We start from the raw sequence: 19157 nt of genomic DNA, 5'->3' as shown, positions 1-19157 counted from the left end.
CCATAATCAATTTTAATATCATTATAATATAATTTGTGTAGTGTAAATAAGCCCGTTCATATGACTAAAACCTCTGGTCTAATAGTAATATTACTTAATCTAGATGTGATGTCACCACTTTAGTAGCATTGGCAAGAATGACAACAAAATAAAGCAGGGCACATGAGGAAGTGAAGCAATGAGCTAGAGATTCTTAAGCCACATTTGCGGCCCACTGAGAGGAAACACTTCATGTGTGGCCAAAAAAACCCGATGATTTTAATAAGTCGCTTTTACCAGTTTGTTTGTTTAAAAATAAGTCTGAAACTCATCTCCTGCTCAAAACATAATTGTAACATTCCATCAATTACGAAATAATGTGTAAAGATACGCAGAGAGGTTTTCTTCAAACAAATAACCAGTTAATCGCACGACCGTAGACATATTGGTAGCCTGATATTTTTGGTACCGAACCACTTAGGATTGACAGATTTCTCACTCAGTCACCTTAAAATTGAGAGACAGGAAGTATTTCCCGTGGCATCTGGAAAAAATAATAGAATGCGGCCTACCTATTGTGAACAATAGCGCCAAGAAGAAGTCACAGCCTGGAGACCCTCTGGTGATAGACCACTGTGAACAGTTACGAGGCCAATCCTGGCGGCACACTCACGGGGAACAAAAACAGTTCTACAAACTGGAACTATTGATGCTGCACTTCAGGCAATAGGGAACGTTATATTTAAAAATAAAATAATTTATAATGTTCAAACAGGGATGTCCGATATGCAGCCCTGGTGCCATATTTATTGTCCCTCTGCATATTCTAAAAATAAAATAATTTATCAAAAATAATTAATGAGATGTATTGTTAGACATTACATTACAATTGCCGATGCCATCAAAGCTAAGATGTCTATATTTTGACCTACATTGGATTGGTTCTTGAATCTTCCATGCGATTAAAACATTCTTCAATTATTTAATTTTTTTTACATGATATTTGTACTGTATAGTTACCTGGCAGCAGTTTTTTTTAAAGATCATTAAAGCTGTTTACATAAAGCTAGGCAGTTTTAATGCTTTGATTTTGCTCCTTTACTGTATCGAAAATTAACCAAACCGTGGCTTTAAAACCTAGTGGTTAGAGTGTCCTCCCTGAGATCGGTAGGTTGTGAGTTCAAACCCCGGCCGAGTCATACCAAAGACTATAAAAATGGGACCCATTACCTCCCTGCTTGGCACTCAGCATCAAGGGTTTTTTCTTGTTATTTATTACGGCTTATTAGTCATAGTAATGAGCAGCCAGGAAAAAGACACAGGTGCCCACTTAAATTACTGCGCTACCGCTACATCACAATAAGTTCCATTTCCAGTTATGTGGTCATCGTCATCATGTTTTTTCTCCATGCCGCCACCCTTCTGTGGAGACATTGATTAAAACTAAGATACAATGTTAATTTACTTTAAAAAATAAATAAATAAAAAAAGAATACCGTGGTGATCACACTTACTAATAATGTACTTCCTTCCTGAGGGCTTTGCATCATTTGTGTGTTCAAGAAGTGTTCCCCCTCTGCTGTTGTGGTAATTGCAGTAACAATTTTTATTTGATAGTTTTTGAAATATCTTGTGTGACATCATGCACTAAAGTGCACTTTATTTGTTTTTAACTATTGTAGTGGCGTTCTGTACAAAAAGTGCACTTTAATTTTGTGTTGTTTTGATATGTCATCTTAGTGACAATCATTCACAAAAGTGCACTAATAGCTTGTTTCAAAATGTCTCTGACAATCTTGCACTTTCTGTTTTGAAATTACATGGATGTTTGTGCCACTGTTTAATAAATACAGTTTTGGTAAATTGACTTAGTTGTGATTTCCCTCTCTGCATGAATGTTTAAAATGAGCATATATTAATGCAGTATGAACAAGAATGTTTTAATGTAGACACATAGAATCATCATACTGGTGCGATTATATGCATCAAGTGTTAATTCAAGGCTAAGGCAAAATATCGAGATATATATCATGTATCGTGACATGGCCTAAAAATATTGAAATATTAATAAAAGGCCATATCGCCCAGCCCTATACCAAATAATATATTACCAAAATCGTGTTGAATGGACAAACGATTCTGAATCAAATCATCACCACAAAAATCTGAATCAAATTAAATCAGTGAGATGCCCAAAGATTCCCACCTCTATTGTCCATGCACAATGTGGAGCTGCTTCTAAGTCACTTATACTCGCCTCTATATGGGACACACCGAGCAAGAGAGCGCGGGGCAAAAAAAGAAACCACAGTAACCAATAAACTAGCTTGAATTTAAAGTAACAACACAACAGAAATATGCATTCTTAGTACACTTTAACAGGAGTCTAGCTGGAACCACGTTACAGCGGAGAGTGAATTAGGTAGTATATTTGATGGAATAGTAAGAGTCTAGAGCAGTGGTTCTTAATCTTGTTAGTGGTACCGAACCCCACCAGTTTCATATGCGCATTCACCGAACCCTTCTTTAGTGAAAAAATAAAAAATACAATTCTAATTCAAGACAAAGTTATATGTTTTTGGTAACACTTTAGTATGGAGAACATATTCTAAGTAACAAAGACTTAATTTACCGGTAGAGTTATTTGGTTAGGGTTAGGGTTAGAGGGTTAGGGCCAGGGTTTAGAGGGTTAGGGTTATAATAAGGTCATGCCGAATAAGGCATTAATAAGAACTTAATAATGACTAGTTAAGATCTCAATGTTACTAATTTGCATGTTAATAAGCAACTAATTAATGGTGAATATGTTCCCCATACTAAAGTGTTACCATGTTTTTTTACTGGTGCACAAAATGAACCGTGCATGAACATCACCTTGTTCAAAGAACAAAACCAACACAGTGCATAAACTCACAACAAATTACACACCTGCAAATCAGTGTGACTTCTGCTGTTGCCGTATCCGTAATACGCCGATAGGAAGAAGTTTTTATTTACACGATGAGTCGGGTGTGTCTTGACCTCCGCCGAACCCCTGAGCCCGACTCATCGAACCCCTAGGGTTCGATCGAACGCAGGTAAAGAACCACTGGTCTAGAAAGAGAATATTACAACAACTACACTGTGCGTAGACGTCCAAAAACGTGTATGATGCAATACGCTACTGCATACATCAGCATTCAAAAAGAGGATCCATTGTAATATCTAACTTGTTTTGAAATTGTTCTACTATAATTGATATGCTAAAGAATATATCCTGATATACATCGTTACCGCAATATGGTTTTTAGGCAATATCGTAGAGTCCAATGACAGACGTGTTTGGCCTAGTCCTTTGTGTCCTGGACTGTGTTCACACTTGACCAACCGAATCTTAATAGCTAGTCCGTTTTAACCGAACACAGCTTTAAGAGGTAGGTACTCTTTGATTTTAATTAGAATCATGATCGTTTTGTTGATTATGTTTTGATATTAACTTGAATTATTAAAAATATGATTTTTTTTGTGATTCAGAACTTGAAAATTGTAGAACTGTGATCATTTCCAGAACACCTCAAATAGGGATGTAAGATTATTTTAAAAAATTCATATTAGTTATTGCAGGGTTTCACCTTAATGTAACTGATGGTGGCGCACCGCCACAGCAAACTCAGAGCCGCAACACCTTGAAAGGATATAAAGGGGGCGGCTTTGTAGCTTAAAAAAGATGTAGATAATGGGTTTCACTATGTAAAGCATTTTGAGTCTCTAGAGAAAACAGCGCAACATAAGTATAATTCACTTCCCTTTTTACGTTAAAACAAATTAAAGTAATATGTATTGTAGCCTGAAGAAGAAGTCAAAAGTCTGACTCTATTTTTAACTTTTATTGTCAATCTTATGCTAGCAACTGACCCAATTCCAACAGGTTTTACCTCCCGTGAAAACACTTTAAACTCCGTGCCTCCTCAGACACACAACAACACTTCCTCATTCTCCACCAATCGGCTTTCAGGCACAGACACTGTGTTTGCAATCATGGGTAAAAAATCATATCAAATCAAAACCACACAAACAAAAACATTACCACCAGCAGGTTGTTACAGTATGAATGGATATATATATATATATATATATATATATATATATATATATATATATATATATATATACAGTATACAGCCTATTATTTGTGCAGCCGCCGAAAAACACTTTGAGCCCTGAATAAAGCGCTGCAGAAACCGGTTGTTGTGACAACATAAACAAGACACATGCTATTGTCTGGAGCATAGTCAGCATGTTTGCGACATGGACGTAACGTTAATATATCCCAGATATACCCGAGGACAGCGATCTACAAATGTGTAAATATTAAGAGGACGGTGGCGGCTTTTAAGGAGAGAAAGTCCAACTGGAGCAGCAGCGCGAAGCAAGTGTAACGTCACGCTGGCTGTCGCTCGCTTTTCGTCTGAGACATTGAGGGACAGAAGTAGAGTCTCTGAACACGAGTACATTCAGATACCATCCATCCATCCATCCATTTTCTACCGCTTATTCCCTTTGGGGTCGCGGGGGGCGCTGGAGCCTATCTCAGCTACAATCGGGCGGAAGGCGGGGTACACCCTGGACAAGTCGCCACCCCATCGCAGGGCCAACACAGATAGACAGACAACATTCACACTCACATTCACAAACTAGGGCCAATTTAGTGTTGCCAATCAATCTATCCCCAGGTGGATGTCTTTGTAGGTGGGAGGAAGCCGGAGTACCCGGAGGGAACCCACGCAGTCACGGGGAGAACATGCAAACTCCACACAGAAAGATCCCGAGCCCGGGATTGAACCCCAGACTACTCAGGACCTTCGTATTGTGAGGCAGATGCACCAACCGAATCCTAATAGCTAGTCCGTTTTAACCGAACACAACTTTAAGAGGTAGGTACTCTTCGATTTTAATTAGAATTATGATCATTTTGTTGATAATGTTTTATGATATTAACTTGATTATTAAAAATATGATTTTTTTTGCTTCAGAACTTGAAAATTGTAGAACAGTGATAATTTCCAGAAAACCTCAAATAGGGATGTAAGATTATTTTAAAACATTCATATTAGTTATTGCAGGGTTTCACCTTAATGTAACTGATGGTGGCGCACCGCCACAGCAAAATCAGAGCCGCAACACCTTGAAAGGATATAAAGGGGGCGGCTTTGTAGCTTAAAAAAGATGTAGATAATGGGTTTCACTATGTAAAGCATTTTGAGTCTCTAGAGAAAACAGCGCAACATAAGTATAATTCACTTCCCTTTTTACGTAAAAACAAATTAAAGTAGTATGTATTGTAGCCTGAAGAAGAAGTCAAAAGTCTGACTCTATTTTTAACTTTTATTGTCAATCTTATGCTAGCAACTGACCCAATTCCAACAGGTTTTACCTCCCGTGAAAACACTTTAAACTCCGTGCCTCCCCAGACACACAACAACACTTCCTCATTCTCCACCAATCGGCTTTCAGGCACAGACACTGCGTTTGCAATCATGGGTAAAAAATCATATCAAATCAAAACCACACAAACAAAAACATTACCACCAGCAGGTTGTTACAGTATGAATGGATACATATATATATATATATATATATATATATATATATATATATATATATATATATATATATATATATATATATATATATATATATATATATATATATATATATATATACACAGTATACAGCCTATTATTTGTGCAACCGCCGAAAAACACTTTGAGCCCTGAATAAAGCGCTGCAGAAACCGGTTGTTGTGACAACATAAACAAGACACATGCTATTGTCTGGAGCATAGTCAGCATGTTTGCGACGTGGACGTAACATTAATATATCCCAGATATACCCGAGGACAGCGATCTACAAATGTGTAAATATTAAGAGGACGGTGGCGGCTTTTAAGGAGAGAAAGTCCAACTGGAGCAGCAGCGCGAAGCAAGTGTGACGTCACGCTGGCTGTCGCTCGCTTTTCGTCTGAGACATTGAGGGACAGAAGTAGAGTCTCTGAACACGAGTACATTCAGATACCAAGTACTGTAAATACAGGGCTAATTTTGCCAAAACTGATACCGATACTTTTGACTTGAAACGTCAAAATTATTTAATATTTATGTGAATTTGCCTCTACAAAATCCATCCGTCCATCCATTTTCTGCTGCTTGTTACCCTCTCGGGGTCGCAGAGAGGGGGCGAAAAGCAGGGTGCACCCTGGACAAGTCGCCACCTCACTGCAGGCCAACATAGATAGACAACATTCACACTCACATTCACACACTAGGGACAGTTTAGTGTTGCCAATCAACCTATCCCCAGGTGCATGTCTTTGAAGGTGGTAGGAAGCCGGAGTACCCGGAGAGAACCAACGCAGTCATGGGGAGAACATACAAAAGAAAGAAAGACCCCGAGCCCAGAAATCGAACCTTGGACCTTCTCGCTGTGAGGTATAAGCACTAACCACTGTTCCACAGTGCTGCTCCTCAAGAAATGATGTTCTGCAAATAATGGACCTATAAAAGAGAAACTACAACAAAAGTAAGAATCCCAACACGCTAGTATTAATCAATTCATCAATACCCACGTTGGTATCGATACTATCTATATTTAGATCAATACACCCACCTTTTTAGATCACGTTTGTGGTTTCGTGTCTGAAGGACTAGAGTTAGGCTCCATGGTGGGACAGAATCTGTATGTGTGTGCTGTGTTGATATTATCGTAGCACACCACACATACCTGCATAAAGGTCAAACTGCTCAATGCCTGATTTTTTTTGTCTTTATGAGTGGGGTCTGTAACAGATAGAAACATCGCTTAAGATTTGGAAAATCTTAATGTTTGTACCCCCCCTTTAGTTGCTGAGAGAGCAATTTGTAACAAGTTTAAAAATTGGGGTATGAAATTTCATCATGAGGAAAGACCTCAATGTGTCTTGTATTCATGTTAGAATTTAAGCTAAGCCTGCGATTAGCGTGCTAGCTGGCTTCTCCAAGAAATGAGACAGACACCAGTCAGAGCGGTTATCATTAACGGTTTTACAATCATTTTATCTTGAGACAGCAACACTAATCACCGGGAGTTTTACCGTGGTTTATCTTTAATGCCGTATCGTTACATCCCTACCACATACATGAGACAAGTACCGTATTTTCCGGACTATAAGGCGCACTTAAAATCCTTTTTTCCCCCTCAAAACTCGACAGTGTGCCTTATAACCCGGTGCGCCTAATGTACGGAATAATTCTGGTTTTGCTTACCGACCTCTAAGCAATTTTATTTGGTACATAGTGTAATGATAACTGTGACCAATAGATGGCAGTCAAACATAAGAGATACGTGTAGACTGCACTATGATGGCAATATGCCTCAAGTAAACAACACCAACATTTTATATGTTCCATTTAAAATATATAACATTACACATGCCGCTCAAAAATCTATCAAAATGTTCTAGTACTACTTTGGTAAGCTATGAAGCCGCACCGCTTGATGTGCTTCAACATACGAGTATTATTATGGTGTGTGTATAAGGGAAGATATTATCTGGCGTTATGTTTCGCAATATTATGCAAAAACAACTTTTCTTACCTTCTCGTACCTGCTGATCTGTATTTGGGATCTGCATAAGTCCTGACAAATTGCGTGCATCTGCCATAGTCGATAAGCTTCTTCTTTTTCTCTATCTTCTTGTTATGGGACATTCATCCTCCGCTGTTGCCATTTCTAATATAAAGTAGTGTACAGTTCTTACTTATATCTGTCAGTAAACTTGCCACGAAAGCGCTAAAATATACCGGTGTAGTGAGTTTACATTATTCACCCAAGGAACTTTAGTTATTAGAGAGTTCCGGTCGGACGTTTTTTCACGGGACACATTTCCGGTGTTGTTGTTTCCGGATGAGGGGATGCTGCTCCGTTAATGATTTAGGTAAAGTCTGAATGTCATTAAAACAGTTAGCTCCATCTTTTGACACTTCTTCCACTCCTGTCCTTGCACGCTACACCGCTAAAACAAAGACGACGGGGAAAAAACGTTGCCGAAACTGAGCCACGTAAATAAGACCGCCCACAAAACGGCGCATCCGGAAGAGACTGTCAGAAAGCGGCTTGAAGATGATCTGTAAAACATAATCTATGCAACATTTTGACCAAAGAACCACCACTACATGTTATGTAGACCACATGGAAGTGTTTTCAATTTAGAAAAAAAATAATAATAATATGACTCCTTTAATGAGTCCTATAATCCGGTGCGCCTTATAGTGCTGGGCGATATGACGATACATAATGTGGGCACGATAGAAAAATGTCTATCGTGCCATTTCTATTTTTATCATTTCAAGCGATAGGCTGTATTTTATCCATAGGGCTTGTGCCATCAGATGATTCATAGTAACAACAATAATTGCACATTCAGTAAGTGTATGTGGTGTCAAACAGGAGAGAAAACAATATTTTCTGACAAAGAAAAAGGATGCGTTGACATGTAGGCTCGCATTTCTATTTCGATTTTGCGACATGACGCCGCTTTACGTGCCCGCTTTGTGTCCAGCGTCTCCCGCCGTTGCGGGTTACCTGGGTTACACACATGAGGGGATCATTGTAAGTAAACATGGAGACAGGACAGGTAGGCGATGCGCTGGCGGAAAAATAAATTGAACCCCCACAATCAGCAGAGACGGAGTCCCAGGACAAACTCCTACCCAAACGAGGGGGTAGCTCGTCAGTCTGGCTTTATTTATCGCTACCTGCAAACTACTTATTTCCCAGAGGATCACACCAAGGTATGTGTGACAGCTAACGTTAATATTGCTGTGTTTATCCATGTTTCTTATGTCATTTTTCTAATATACCTCTGAATAGAGTGTGAGGGTGTACCTTTGCATGCAGTATCCCGTTTATTATTAAACTGTCCGGTCAGGCTTCGTGTAGTGTTAGTGTTCATGTGGCTGTGTGTGGCAGTGAACCCTGAAAAATGTGTATTTGTTGCTATTGTTGTTTGCTATACCAAATGTATTCGTTTATTTCACTTGCAAATAAAGTGAGAAAAAAAGGCAAGTGGTCATGTATGTTGTTACATTTTTCATAGAACTGAAAGCGTACCATAGCTATATCGTAATATACCGTATTTTTCGGACTATAAGTTGCAGTTGTTTTTCAGAGTTTGGCCGGGGGGTGCCACTTATACTGTGGAGCGACTTATGTGTAAAATTATTAACACATTATCGTAAAATATCAAATAATATTATTTAGCTTATTCACGTAAGAGACTAGACGTATAAGATTTCATCGGATTTAGCAATTAGGAGTTTATTATTTAGTGGGAAGCGACGTGTGATGATTAGTTTTTATTGTTTTACAAATGTTTTTAGTTTTTAGCTCAATGCTTTCATGATGGTTTGTATGCTGTATGTATTTTATGTATTTGTACCTTGTTTTATTGTTGTACCTTGTTTTTACTGTTGTACTTCGTTTTTACTGTTGCACCTTGTTTTTTACTGTTGTACCTCGTTTTACTGTTGAACCTTGTTTTTTAATGACTACTGCTGCAAACCAAATTGCCCCTCGGGGATAATAAAGATTTTCTAAGTCTAAGTATAAGTGACAGATTGTTTGGTAAACGTATAGCATATTCTATATGTTATAGTTATTTAAATGACTTTTACCATAATATGTTACGTTTACATACCAGGCACGTTCTCAGTTATTTATTTATGCGTCATATAACGTACACTTATTCAGCCTGTTGTTCACTATTCTTTATTTATTTTAAATTGCCTTTCAAATGTCTATTCTTGGTGTTAGGTTTTATCAAATAAATTTCCCCCAAAAATGCGACTTATATATGTTTTTTTCCTTCTTTATTATGCATTTTCGGCCGGTGCGACTTATACTCCGAAAAATACGGTAAAATGATGTAATATACATTTTTTTCCCATATTGCCCAGCACTAGCGCCTTATGTATGAAAAAATATAAAAAAAGTAGACCATTCATCAGCACCTTATAATCCGGTGCCCCCTATGGTCCGGAAATTACGGCAGTTTGAATGTTAATAGAGTGGACCGTGCATGTCCAAGTCGAGGTGCATCTATACACACACGCATGAACTCAGCGTGGGGTAAACTATCCTATGAGGGGATGTAGGTCGGGGTCAACGTCACAGCCAAGTCATGTGGAACAGGCCTTTTTATTTCCTGTCAGGAGCATGCCTTTCCAAACTTCATTTGATGTGTCCGATTCATTGTCAAACACCACCACACACCATTAGTAATGTTTGTTTTGCAAATGTGAGCGTCTGCTTGTGCAGTAGAGAGGAGATGTTGTTGGAATTGCCAGAAAACAGGGAGTGGTGGTAAAGTGTTTAAGGGTGGGCACTCTTATTAGGGGTGATGAGGCCTCAAAGTGTATCAGCCAGCTTTAAATTAAAACATGATGTGTTTTTTCTGCTGTTTAGTTTAATGCCAGTGCTCAGCACCCACAGTTGGGTTGAGTGCTTTGTAAAAAAAAAAAAAAGGCGCTGCAGGCGACCACATCTAACATGAGAAATTTTAAGAGTGCCATGCTGGAGTTTGACACACAGTATGCATCCCTTGCATACGTTTCAACAGAAAGCTAAAGCAACAACCATTGCTGCAATCTGACCACAAACACACCACCAAGATTGCTGTTTCTGTAGAAGAGTTGAAGAAGAGTCCCTGAAGGCATCACGCTAACTAAAAATGCATGCAGTGGCAAAAGCAGCAAATATGACTGACTAAAATAAGTGTTGTTTTTTTCGATGATAAAGTTACTTACAGCACACACAAAGCGTAAGCTCCGTTGACACTCTCGCTGTCCCGTACCAGGAAGCTGCCATCTCTCCCGGCGCGGGCCAGCAGCTCCTCGGCCGCAGCTCGACTCAGGTCCCGGTGATACCACATCGGCGGTGCGGGCCCGAGTGGAGAAAGCCCGACGCCGCCGCCACCTCCAGCCATGGCCACAGCCCTTCTAACCGGCGTCAACTGCTTCCCGACTTGTCCGAAAAGCTCCCCCGCCTGCCTGCCTGACTTACGGCGGAAAAAAAAAAAGTAAGACGGGGAGTTGAGAGGCGACGAAAGTTGCAAAAACCTTATCGAGTCGGATGTTTTTGTACGGCGAAAAACGACAAGGACGACAGGAAAGTTCCGTAAAGTTGTTTGCGTCTGTCTTGTCGGTTACTGAAATGCTCGCCACACTCCACACTTCCACGGAAATCTGTATATGTAAATCCACACTGGAACGCTAGGAGCTGCAGGCAAACACAACATGGACAATTCCGGTAAAGATTTTCCGAGTAAAAGTACGACTCTACCAATCTTCCTTCTCGTGTTTTATTTTATAAAAACAGTTTGCTTTGTATCCCGTCACGTTTGTTTCTTTATAAGGTTCTTTGGCAGGAGTAGATGTTAGGATAGAGATACTCCACACACTAAATAAATTAAAACACTAAAACTAAGAAGTGGAGTGCAATGGACAGAGAAGAAAAAAATGGTATAGTTTAAAAGTTTTTTGACAATGCAGATTTTGGTTGTGATTCTAAATATAGACATCTTTGTTTGCAAAGCTCGCTTTTTGTAGGTTAACAAAGCTAAACATTTAATACATTTGTAACAACTATACAGCACATAATTATGACTTTTCATTATCATAATTTTGACATTTTATCTAATCATTTTGACTTTGAACTCACAATTTTGACTTTTTATGACTTTCTATCTCATAATGTCAACTCTTTTATCTCACATCCATCCATCCATCCATCCTCCTCCACCCATCCGAGGTCGGGTCGCGGGGGCAGCAGCCCAAGCAGGGAAGCCCAGACCTCCCTCTCCCCAGCCACTTCGTCCAGCTCTTCCCGTGGGACCCTGAGGCGTTCCCAGGCCAGCCGGGAGACATAGTCTTCCCAACGTGTCCTGGGTCTTCCCCGTGGCCTCCTACCGGTCGGACGTGCCCTAAACACCTCCCTAGGGAGGCGTTCGGGTGGCATCCTGACCAGATGCCCGAACCACCTCATCTGGCTCCTCTCGATGTGGAGGAGCAGCGGCTTTACTTTGAGCTCCTCCCGGATGGCAGAGCTTCTCACCCTATCTCTAAGGGAGAGCCCCGCCACCCGGCGGAGGAAACTCATTTCGGCCGCTTGTACCCGTGATCTTGTCCTTTCGGTCATAACCCAAAGCTCATGACCATAGGTGAGGATGGGAACATAGATCGACCGGTAAATTGAGAGCTTTGCCTTCCGGCTCAGCTCCTTCTTCACCACAACGGATCGATACAGCGTCCGCATTACTGAAGACGCCGCACCGATCCGCCTGTCGATCTCACGATCCACTCTTCCCTCACTCGTGAACAAGACTCCGAGGTACTTGAACTCCTCCACTTGGGGCAAGATCTCCTCCCCAACACGGAGATGGCACTCCACCCTTTTCCGGGCGAGAACCATGGACTCGGACTTGGAGGTGCTGATTCTCATCCCAGTCGCTTCACACTCACCTGCGAACCGATCCAGTGAGAGCTGAAGATCCTGGCCAGATGAAGCCATCAGGACCACATCATCTGCAAAAAGCAGAGACCTAATCCTGCATCCACCAAACCAGATCCCCTCAACGCCTTGACTGCTCCTAGAAATTCTGTCCATAAAAGTTATGAACAGAATCGGTGACAAAGGGCAGCCTTGGCGGAGTCCAACCCTCACTGGAAACGTGTCCGACTTACTACCGGCCATGCGGACCAAGCTCTGGCACTGATCATACAGGGAGCGGACTGCCACAATCAGACAGTCTGATACCCCGTACTCTCTGAGCACTCCCCACAGGACTTCCCGAGGGACACGGTCGAATGCCTTCTCCAAGTCTACAAAACACATGTAGACTGGTTGGGCAAACTCCCATGCACCCTCAAGGACCCTGCCGAGAGTATAGAGCTGGTCTACAGTTCCACGACCAGGACGAAAACTACACTGTTCCTCCTGAATCCGAGGTTCGACTATCCGGCGTAGCCTCCTCTCCAGTACCCCTGAATAGACCTTACCGGGAAGGCTGAGGAGTGTGATCCCACGATAGTTAGAACACACCCTCCGGTTCCCCTTCTTAAAGAGAGGAACCACCACCCCGGTCTGCCAATCCAGTGGTACCGCCCCCGATGTCCACGCGATGCTGCAGAGTCTTGTCAACCAAGACAGCCCCACAGCATCCAGAGCCTTAAGGAACTCCGGGCGGATCTCATCTACCCCCGGGGCCTTGCCACCGAGGAGCTTTTTAACTACCTCAGCAACCTCAGCCCCAGAAATAGGAGAGCCCACCACAGACTCCCCAGGCACTGCTTCCTCATAGGAAGACGTGTTGGTGGGATTGAGGAGGTCTTCGAAGTATTCCCTCCACCGATCCACAACATCCGCAGTCGAGGTCAGCAGAACACCATCCTCGCCATACACGGTGTTGATAGTGCACTGCTTCCCCTTCCTGAGGCGGCGGATGGTGGTCCAGAATTGCTTCGAAGCCGTCCGGAAGTTGTTTTCCATGGCCTCACCGAACTCCTCCCATGTCCGAGTTTTTGCCTCTGCGACCGCTGAAGCCGCACACCGCTTGGCCTGTCGGTACTTGTCCGCTGCCTCAGGAGTCCTATGAGCCAAAAGAACCCGATAGGACTCCTTCTTCAGCTTGACGGCATCCCTCACCGCCGGTGTCCACCAACGGGTTCTAGGATTACCGCCACGACAAGCACCAACTACCTTGCGGCCACAGCTCCAATCAGCCGCCTCGACAATAGAGGCGCGGAACATGGTCCATTCGGACTCAATGTCCAGCACCTCCCTCGTGACATGTTCAAAGTTCTTCCGGAGGTGGGAATTGAAACTCTCTCTGACAGGAGACTCTGCCAGACGTTCCCAGCAAACCCTCACAATGCGTTTGGGCCTGCCAGGTCTGTCCGGCATCCTCCCCCACCATCGCAGCCAACTCACCACCAGGTGGTGATCGGTTGAAAGCTCCGCCCCTCTCTTCACCCGAGTGTCCAAAACATGAGGCCGCAAATCCGATGACACAACTACAAAGTCGATCATGGAACTGCGGCCTAGGGTGTCCTGGTGCCAAGTGCACATATGGACACCCTTATGTTTGAACATGGTGTTCGTTATGGACAATCTGTGACGGGCACAAAAGTCCAATAACAAAACACCACTCGGGTTCAGATCCGGGCAGCCATTCTTCCCAATCACGCCTCTCCAGGTTTCACTGTCGCTGCCAACATGAGCATTGAAGTCCCCCAGTAGAACGAGGGAATCACCCGGGGGAGCACTCTCAAGTACTCCCTCGAGTGAATCCAAAAAGGGTGGGTACTCTGAGCTGCGGTTTGGCGCGTAAGCGCAAACCACAGTCAGGACCCGTTCCCCCACCCGAAGGCGGAGGGAAGCTACCCTCTTGTCCACCGGGTTGAACTCCAACGTACAGGCTCTGAGCCGGGGGTAAACAAGAATTGCCACCCCAGCCCGTCGCCTCTCACTGCCGGCAACGCCAGAGTGGAAGAGAGTCCAGCCCCTCTCGAGAGAACTGGTCCCAGAGCCCTTGCTGTGCGTCGAAGTGAGTCCGACTATATCTAGCCGGAACTTCTCCACCTCGCGCACTAGCTCAGGCTCCTTCCCCCCCAGCGAGGTGACGTTCCACGTCCCAAGAGCTAGCTTCTGTAGCCGAGGATCGGACCGCCAAGTGCCCTGCCCTCGGCTGCCGCCCAGCTCACATTGCACCCGACCTCTATGACCCCTGCTATGGGTGGTGAGCCCATTGGAGGGGGGACCCACGTTGCCTCTTCGGGCTGTGCCCGGCCGGGCCCCATGGGGACAGGCCCGGCCACCAGGCGCTCGCCATCGTGCCCCACCTCGGGGCCTGGCTCCAGAGGGGGGCCCCGGTGACCCGCGTCCGGGCAAGGGAAATCTGGGTTCCTTGTTTGTTTTCTTCATAAAGGTCTTTTATCTCACAACTTCGATTTATTGTCGGTTATTTTTTATATTTTATCTCATACTTACAATTGATACTATAATTAGGACTTGTTTTTATAATTTCGACTTTTTGTCGCATAATTTGGACTTTCTAGCTCATAATTATGACTTTTTTTCTCGTAATTTAAACTGTTTATTCCATAATTACAATATTTTATCTCATAATTTAGATTTTTTTTACCTCATAATTATGACTTTTTATCTCATAATTTAGACTTTTTGTTTAATAATTACAACTTTTTATCTTATAATGTCGACTTTTCATTACATAATTCTGACTTTTCTCTCATAATTGCGACTTTTTATCTCATAATTTTGACTTTTTTTGTCTCATAATTTAGTTTTTTTTACCTCATAATTATGACTTTTTATCCCATAATTTCGTCTTTCTTACCCAATAATTATGGCTTTTTTATCTCATAAATATGACTTACCATTTTGTATACAAAGTAGATGTATTTTTATTCAGTTGCAGAAATGGGATCCATAGGTACCTCAGCTTAAGAGTGTCACAATTTAAGATTCTTTTGACATTAGAGCTGTTTCTCTGCTAATTATTATGCTTTAAGTTGTCGAAAATTTGAGTTACAGGCATCCATTAGTTGGCCGAGCGAATGCCGCAGGGAAGATCCGTGTTACACGCTAGCATTGGCTCATAATTATAGAGATCGACATAACTTTGTTTTCTAACCATTGGGATGAAGGAAGTGAGTATGAAGGATAGTGCTGAGGAAAAGAAGTGGATGATATTCATTGAATTGAAAAAAGAAATCATCAAAAACAAGAGAGCGCGTGTAGCTAACATGTTGAAGCAATTTGAGCATAGGTAGCACTGCTTGTCTACACCATACTGAAGCAGAATGAGTCTAACTCCATCCAAGAACGTTAAAATAATATCTAAGTAGCGAACATTTATCCATGAAAATATGTAAAAGCTGCGGATGGTGTGTTTGACTGGAAGGAGATACAGTAGATGTCTGCTCCCCAAGGTATATTATTATTAAAGTACTTCATAAAACTAAAAGTTAGTTTTTTCTTTTTTTTAAAGGCATTTTACGTGTTAAAATGGTTTTGTTTTGGCAGGCCAAACACCAATTTAATTGATTTCAATTCATTTGAATTGGAGACGTTGATTTAAGATACAAGTGTTTCGAGTTAAGAACTCTGTCGCAGAATCAAATATACAACAAATATAATTCACAAGTCTGTTATAGCACAACTTGAAACCCATCTTTTATTTTCAATAATTAGGATTTAAAAATGAAACAAAACTAGTGAACTTAAACACCATTGCACTCGCATCGTAGATTTAATTGATTTTGGTTTTATTTGCAAGCTTTGTGTCCTGGGGGATTCTAGAATAGCCGTGACTAAAGAAGTCAGTTGCAGCAGGCAAAGTACGAGTAAACTGGAAATCATCACCTTGCTCAAGAACGCTAGCATGCACCAGTGGAAAACACAACTACATTTGACTACTAATACCAAACTGTATTTGCATTTTCCATATTGCTTAGCATGTCTGCCTCACAGCCAGCCAGGTGGTTCTATGGGTTTCAACCAGGATCGGCTCTCTGTGTGTGGAATTTGCATGTTCTCCCCGTGCTAAGTTTCATTTATCAAATGTTTGAGAAGCTAGACACCTAATACCAGATGAACCAACATTACTCCTACTTGTACTTTCAAAAGTATTGTATTGGATTTAGGATCATACAGTATTTGGTTGTTACTGTTAGGTATATACCTATTTCTTAAGATATATGTGTCTAACCTCACATGTCACAACACAACTTTTATCCTAAAATGACATTTCTTAATTAACTACACAATAACTTTAACTCTTGGAGCATTGTTTAATTCACACACCATATGCGATGTTAAGGATACAAAAGTTATGATTTTCTGTATGTCAATATTATTATGTTGTTTTGAGAATTCCTACTCGACCTCTGTTGCTTTTCTTTCGCCATTGTACCTGACAAAAGGACCTCCTGCTTGCACTTTGTCTACACTCTCTGCAGCCTTGGATCACGTCAAAAGCCAACATGCGGCATCATCCAGATAAAAAAATACCAAATGTTTATTGATTTGTATTATTTTAATTATCTTTATATATATATATATATATATATATATATATATATATATATATATATATATGTATATATATATATATATATATATATATATATATATATATATATATATATATATATATATATATATATATACAGTATATATTATACATTTTTAATTATTATATTATTGATTATTTTGACCCTCTAAATACCCATTTAATGAAAAAAATGTACTTTTTTAATTTTGTGAAAACATATGAATTTGAAGTTATATGAGTTATTTTAAGCTATTTTCCCTGTAATAAATTTTAGTTGGCTGTTTTCCCCCTCAAGATCAGGTCTTAATATACATAGTGTTTGTGACAAAAATGTCACCTTTTACTCTCATTATAAACACCAATTTTATTCACACTGTCGTAAAACAATATAAACTGTCATTTTTTGATTTCAGTGTTTAATTTTGGGGAAAAAAAGTTGGTCAAGTTTACTTTGAAACCCCGAAATAAAAAAAAATGCAATTAAACCTTTTGGTTATCAGTGGGGATAGATTGATTGGCAACACTAAATTGGCCCTAGTGTGTGAATGTGAGTGTGAATGTTGTCTGTCTATCTGTTTTGGCCCTGTGATGAGGTGGCGACTTGTCCAGGGTGTACCCCGCCTTCCGCCCGATTGTAGCTGAGATAGGCTCCAGCACCCCCGGCGACCCCGAAGGGATTAAGCGGTAGAAAATGGATGGATCGATGGGTTATCAGTGGGGCTCCATGAGGACATTTTACATGTTCCATTGAAAATATAGAACATTCTCAAAAATCTATCAAAATGTTTTAGTACGACTTTGGTAAGCTATGAAGCCGCACCTCTTGATGGATTGTCGGCGCATTAAATATACAAGTATTATTATGTTGTGTGTATAAGGTAAGACATATTATCTGGCGTTTTGTTTCGCATTATTATGCAAAAGCAACTTTTCTTACCTTCTGGTACCTGCTGATCTGTATTTGGGATCTGCATAAGTCCTGAAAATTTGCGCCAGTCCGCCTTTGTAGTCTGTGGCGACACCGTAGTCAATAAGCTTCTTCTTTTTCTCTATCTTCTTGTTATGGGACATTCATCCTCCGTAGTAATGTAAAATTCTTACTTATATCTGTCAGTAAACTCGCCATGAAAGCGCTAAAACATACCGGTGTAGTGAGTTTACATTATTCACCCAAGGAACTTTAGCTATTAGAGAGTTCCGGTCGGACGCTTTTTCACGGGACACATTGTTGTTGTTTCTGGATGAGAAGATGCTGCTCCGTTATTGATTTAAGTAAAGTCTGAATGTCATTAGAACAGTTAGCTCCATCTTTTAAAACTTCTTACACTCCCGTCCTTGCATGCTACACCGCTACAACAAAGATGGCGGGGAGGAGAAGCTGCCGAAGGTGAACCACATAAATAAGACCGTCCACAAAACGGCGCATCCTGAAGCGACTGTCAGAAAGCGGCTTGAAAATGATCTGTAAAATATAATCTATGTAACATTTTGACCAAAGAAACACCATTACATGTTATGAAGACCACAAGGAATTGTTTTCAATTTGTATAATAATATAACTCTTTTAATGCACCCTATAATCCGGTGCACCTAATATATGAAAAAAGTTTAAAAAAAATAGACTATTCATCGGCAGTGTGCCTATAACCAGTGCGCCCTATGTTCAGGAAAATACACCTCCTGATGTGGCCTGAATCTGATGTGAAAAGATCAGGTTTATAGCACTTTGAAGCTTTTAGACTGGCAACAAAAATCTGATCTGTGTCGCTTGAGGGCAAAATAATCAGATTTGGTGTGCAGTGTAAACGGGGCCCATGTGTCAGTCCTGTGACCGACAGGTGATCAGTCCTGTCAGTGTGTACCCAAAGTAAACTGGGGTCGATGTCAAGCTTCTCTTGGTATAGAAAATGAATATACTGTAGGTACATGTTATAAAATACACTTTATCGGTAAATAATCACATATCAACTGTCCAAATGCAGTTTCTATGTCTACCAAAAAAGGTAAGGCAGGGATGTCAAGAGCTAATTTA

The 19157-nt window shown here is 41.1% G+C and overlaps 1 protein-coding gene across 1 annotated transcript in view; it reads right to left on the bottom strand.

Moving 5' to 3' along the window:
- inppl1a (inositol polyphosphate phosphatase-like 1a) overlaps nucleotides 1-11265 on the bottom strand; it is a 48583-nt gene extending 37318 nt beyond the window's left edge. The window contains exon 1 of the mRNA XM_061925753.1: nucleotides 10800-11265. Coding sequence (XP_061781737.1) covers nucleotides 10800-10978 — 179 coding nt within the window. The 5' untranslated portion in view covers nucleotides 10979-11265. The remainder of the gene's footprint in view (nucleotides 1-10799) is intronic.
- Nucleotides 11266-19157: the final 7892 nt, after the last annotated feature.

This window comes from Nerophis lumbriciformis, linkage group LG30, assembly GCF_033978685.3.
Source record: "Nerophis lumbriciformis linkage group LG30, RoL_Nlum_v2.1, whole genome shotgun sequence".
NCBI classification, from domain to species: Eukaryota; Metazoa; Chordata; class Actinopteri; order Syngnathiformes; family Syngnathidae; genus Nerophis; species Nerophis lumbriciformis.
This window is presented reverse-complemented; position numbering and strand designations above follow the sequence as displayed.